Genomic DNA, 4,961 nt, shown 5'->3' with positions numbered 1-4,961 from the left:
TGACCCCTGGTTGTAATATGGGAACGATATGTTGGGGTTGTTGTAAGGGTCACTGCGTGGGAAGTACTCAGTTCCAAAAGTGTTGCACAGATGCTTGTCATTTATTTAATGAGCACTGAGATCTGCCGACACCCCTGTTTTTCGTTAAAATCCCACGTGAGGATTTTGTAACTCCAGAGCACTGCACGGTCCATTTTAAGCACCGCTTACCTACTCCGTCTTGCTTGCGTCGGCCCATCTGAGTCTCAGCACGCTTCCCTTCCTGCCCAGTGCTCTTCCTTCTTCCCCGTTCCCTTAGTTTTTTTTATCTGTGGAGCAGGGTGGGGCACCCTAACTTTCCCACAATGGACCTTCTTGGATTTAGAGTTCTGAAAAGTTATATTAAGAAATGAGGTTATGCTAACTGAGAGCCAGTTTGGTGTAGTGGTTAGGAGCGCGGACTGTAATCTGGGAGAACCTGGTTTGATTCCCCACTCCTCCATAAGCAGCTGCTGGTGTGACCTTGGGTCAGTCACAAGTTCTCTCTGAGCTGTTCTGGAAAGAGCAGTCCTCAAGAGAGCTGTCTGAGCCCCACCTACCTCACAGGGTGTCTGTTGTGGGGAGGGGAAGGGAAAGGAGTTTGTCAGCTGCTCTGAGACTCCTCTGGGTAGTGAAGGGAGGGGTATAAATCCAGCTTCTTCCTTCTCCTCCTCCTCCACCACCTCCACCATTCCAAAAGCAGCATCTGGTGGCAACGAATTCCCTAAATTAACTATCTTTTTTTTTTGAAGAAGTGTTTTCTTTTGTCTGCCCTGAGCCTATGGCCAGTCAGTTTGAGTGGGTGAGCCCATGTTCAAGAGACCTGTCACTGTTTCGACACTGCTCATGGTTTTATAGACCTTGATGGTATTTTCCTTTTCTCTTCCTTCCTCTTCCAGAGTGTCACATTCTTAACCAAGTTCCCTGGCCTGGTTTCTATTACATGTTGAACAACCTAAATTGCTTCCTTTCTACATCAGACGTTTTTATCTTCCTCTGTAGTCACAACGATAAGTTATTAACTTGCTTGGATCATCTTGTCACTGGAGAATTGTTCTTTTGAGATGAAAGTGGATTACCTGTTTTGTAAAGCTTTCCTGCTCCAGCAAAAAGTATACTCTTGTTTTTTGTTGTGATCGTAATAGTTAAAAGGCTATAACTAGGCCTGAGAGTATTCAGCGATGGTTCATCACGGAACGGCTGGATTCAGAATCTGGACAAACAGGACAGTCCCTTTGACAAAGAATAAATGGACATAAGTCTGACATTAGAAACCACAACATTCAAAACCCAGGGTGGGGATCATTTTAACCTTCCAAGACATTCAGTTGATGATCTAAGAGTAGCAGTTCTCTTACAAAGGAATTTCCAAGGGGGATTAGAAAGAGAGATTGCTGAATTGCAACTGATAATGAAGCTCAAGGCAATGCATCCTCCTGGACCGAATCGAGGCCTAGGTTTCCTGTCTCATTACCAATGCTGATTTCTCCATGCCTCCTGTCTCTCTGCATATCACACCTAGTCCAATCACGCCTGCTGCTGTTATTCACCTGCTATTGTCATTTGCCTGCTAATGTCATTCAGCATCTGAAATCACTCCACTTTCCAATAAATAAATGGATGGACTCCCATTCTAGCTGTATCTGAAGAAGTGAGCAGGGACTCACAGGAGCTCCTCTCCTGCCACAAATTTTGTTAGTCTTAAAGGTGTGGAGATAGTTACTGAAGAAGCACTTTGAAATCTCCTGTCAAAGTGCAACCTACAGCTCATACTCAGCAGATGCAAAAGCATTAGCTTCCTTCCCCTTTTTCGGCCCACCTCATAACGATTTCTTTCAGTTTTGGAAGGAAGGCTCCCCTGGCCACGGTGCACATTTTGAGCTTGAGGGGGGTCCGGTGCGGCCAGGGCAGTCTCACCCGCGTGTGCTTCTCGTGCAGGTGTGTTTCCGGCAGAAAGACTACTGGCAGTTTGTGAAGGACATCCGTTGGCTGAGCCCGCATGCCGCCCATCACGTGGAGAAGGTAAGGACGGAGAAAGACGCCGGGATTCAGGGCGGGGAGCTGCGAGCAAGCAGCTGGGAACGTGAGTGATTGTACGATCGGTCAGGTGAGCGAAGGCCAGTCACGTGCCTCTTTCTTGCAGAGAATCTGGAAGGCAAATCGTGCAAGGATTGCATCAGGGCTGAGCTATCTTGGCCTGTGAGGTTTGTTCCCATATCTCCAGTACAGGTGGCAGCCTCCAGGTGGGACCTGGAGACCAGTGTTCCCTCTAAGCTGAGTGAGTGCGAACTAGCTCACCGTTCTTTAGCCTCCGGCTCACACGTTTTTGTCTCAGCTCAGGAAGGGATGGCTCCAGAGCAAACTGATTTATGCAGTAGCCAAATCGCTTGCTCACAACTTTAATGCCAGCAGCTCACAAAGTAGAATTTTTGCTCACAAGACTCTACAGCTTAGAGGGAACATTGCTGGAGACCCCCCCCCCCCCCGGGAATTACAGCTCACTTCCAGACTACGGAGATCAGTTCCCCCGGAGAAAATGGCTGCTTTGGAGGGTGGACTCCGTGGCATTGGGCCCCAGTGAGATCCATGCCCTCCCCAGGCTCCACCCCCAAATCTCCAGGAGTTTCTCAGGCTGGATCTGGCAACCCTGCTCCTCCCATCCCCCACTAATGGCCGGGGGGGCGGGCCTGGTAACCCTAGTCTCCAACCTGAGACCCGTCAGAGCAGGCCCCTCTGCGATAACACACAGCCCAGCTTAACCTGGGTTTGGGCAGGGTTTGAACTCCCAGCAACACGCCATCGAGCAAAATAAAAGTTTTATTGGGTGGAAATTAAAGATTTTAAAGAAGAGAAGAAGAGTTTGGATTTATACCCTGCCCTTCACTACCCAAAGGTGTCTCAGAGCGGCTTACGATCTCCTTTCCCTGCCCCTCCCCACAACAGACACCCTGTGAGGTAGGTGAGGCCGAGAGAGCTCTTGACAGAAACTGCTCTTTTTCAAGAACAGCGCTTATCAGAACTACGGCTTGCCCAAGGTCATCCAGCCAGGTGCAAGTGGAGGAGTGGGGGAATCAAACCCGGTTCTCCCAGATTAGAGTCTGCGCACTTAACCATGACACGAAACTACTTAACCACTTAAGTCCGCACACTACCACTAAACCAAAGAAGGAGGAGGAGATTGGATTTATACCCCGCCCTTCACTACCCGAAGGTGTCTCAGAGCGGCTTACAATCTCCTTTCCCTTCCCCTCCCCACAACAGACACCCTGTGAGGTAGGTGGGGCTGAGAGAGCTCTTGACAGAAACTGCTCTTTTTCAAGAACAGCGCTTATCAGAACTACGGCTTGCCCAAGGTCATCCAGCCAGGTGCAAGTGAAGGAGTGGGGGAATCAAACCCGGTTCTCCCAGATTAGAGTCCGCCCACTTAACCACGACACCAAACTGGCCCTCAGTTTGCTCTGGAGCCTTTCTGAACGAAGCCAAAAAGGTGTGAGCCAGAGGCTAAAAAACTGTGAGCTAGCTCACGCTAAGTCAGCTTAGAGGGAACACTCTCCCTGACCCCAGAGTGGCCACCATCATTTCCCTGGGTGTGTAAGAAAGGGCCACGAGAACTAAGCACTGGTGCAGCCCTCCCTGCCCTCGGTATAAACCACAGTGCCTCTGTGTAGTTGGCAGTTTGGGAGGCGCCACTGGCCAGAGAGGCGTGTGCTGAACCCCGACGGTCATTGTGGCCCTGCTGCTCTCCGTCTGCCTCGTCTCGGAAGTGCCCGTTTGTCTTCCAGTTCATCCACCTGCACGAGAGCCGGCAACGGAACGCGGATGTCGTCAGCGACCGAGCCATCGCCGAGCTGTGGCTCCAGCACAGTCTGCAGTTCCACTGTCTGTCAGCTCAACTGAAGCCCCTCCTTGGGAACAAGCCGTACATCAGGAAATTCTATGCAGGTAAGATGGAACCAGCAGCCGAGGTGCCAGTCTCTTATGCCCAGGGGGTAAGTCTATCAGGGGCTACTAGCCATGGTGGCTGAGAGGCACCTCCAAGTTCAGAGGCAGTCAGCCTCTGACTCCTAGAGCCAGAAGGTAACATCAGGGGAAGGCCTCGGCCTCTCTGCCCTCCTGTTGGCCCTCCAGAGGAACTGGTTGGTTACTGTGTGAGACAGGATGCTGAACTAGATGGACCACTGGTCTGATCCAGCAGGGCTCTTCTGATGTTCTTTGGAAGGCCTCGGCCTCTGTACCCTGCTGTTGGCCCCCGAGAGGAACTGGTTGGCCACTGTGTGAGGCGGGAGGCTGGACTGGATGGACCACTGGTCTGATCCAGCAGGGCTCTTCTGATGTTCTCATGAAGGCCTCAGCCTCTATGCCCTGTTGTTGTCCCTGCAGAGGAACTGTTTGGCCACTGTGTGAGACAGAATGCTGGACTGGATGGACCAGTGGTCTGATCCAGCAGGGCTCTTCTGATGTTCTTACCAAGGTCTCGGCCTGTGTGCCCTGTTGTTGTCCCTCCAGAGGAACTGGTTGGCCACTGTGTGAGACAGGATGCTGGACTAGATGGACTATTGGTCTGATCCAGCAGGGCTCTTCTTATGTTCTCATTAAGGCCTCGGCCTCTATGCCCTGTTGTTGTCCCTTCAGTGGAACTGATTGGCCACTGTGTGAGACAGGATGCTACACTAGGTGGACCACGGGTCTGATCCAGCAGGGCTCTTCTTGTGTTCTTATGAAGGCCTCAGCCTCTCTGCCCTGTTGTTGGCCCTCCAGAGGAACTGGTTGGCCACTGTGTGAGACAGGATGCTGGACTAGAGGGACCACCCTAATACAGGACACTTATAAAATTCTTGTTCAGTGTTTCATGTTTTGTTAGGATCTTGTGTTTGTTGTTGCAGCCTGCCTTTGGGGACAGGTGAGGTGAGAATCGAAATAAGTATGTGGCTTGTAGTTTAGTC

The 4,961-nt window shown here is 51.0% G+C and overlaps 1 protein-coding gene across 1 annotated transcript in view; it reads left to right on the top strand.

The window, feature by feature from the left end:
• Positions 1 to 1,956: 1,956 nt before the first annotated feature.
• Positions 1,957 to 4,961, top strand: part of RUBCN (RUN domain and cysteine-rich domain containing, Beclin 1-interacting protein) — a gene marked incomplete at both ends in the record, with an annotated part of 50,334 nt that continues 47,329 nt past the window's right edge. The window contains 2 exons of the mRNA XM_015425971.1: positions 1,957 to 2,040; positions 3,801 to 3,960. Of these exons, the coding sequence (XP_015281457.1) occupies positions 1,957 to 2,040; positions 3,801 to 3,960 (244 nt within the window). The remainder of the gene's footprint in view (positions 2,041 to 3,800; positions 3,961 to 4,961) is intronic.

The sequence above is a fragment of the Gekko japonicus genome, unplaced genomic scaffold (genome assembly GCF_001447785.1).
Source record: "Gekko japonicus isolate JY-2015 unplaced genomic scaffold, Gekko_japonicus_V1.1 scaffold3730, whole genome shotgun sequence".
In the NCBI taxonomy this organism is placed as follows: domain Eukaryota; kingdom Metazoa; phylum Chordata; class Lepidosauria; order Squamata; family Gekkonidae; genus Gekko; species Gekko japonicus.
Note: the sequence above shows the minus strand (reverse complement) of the source record. Positions and strands in the feature narration are given on the sequence as shown.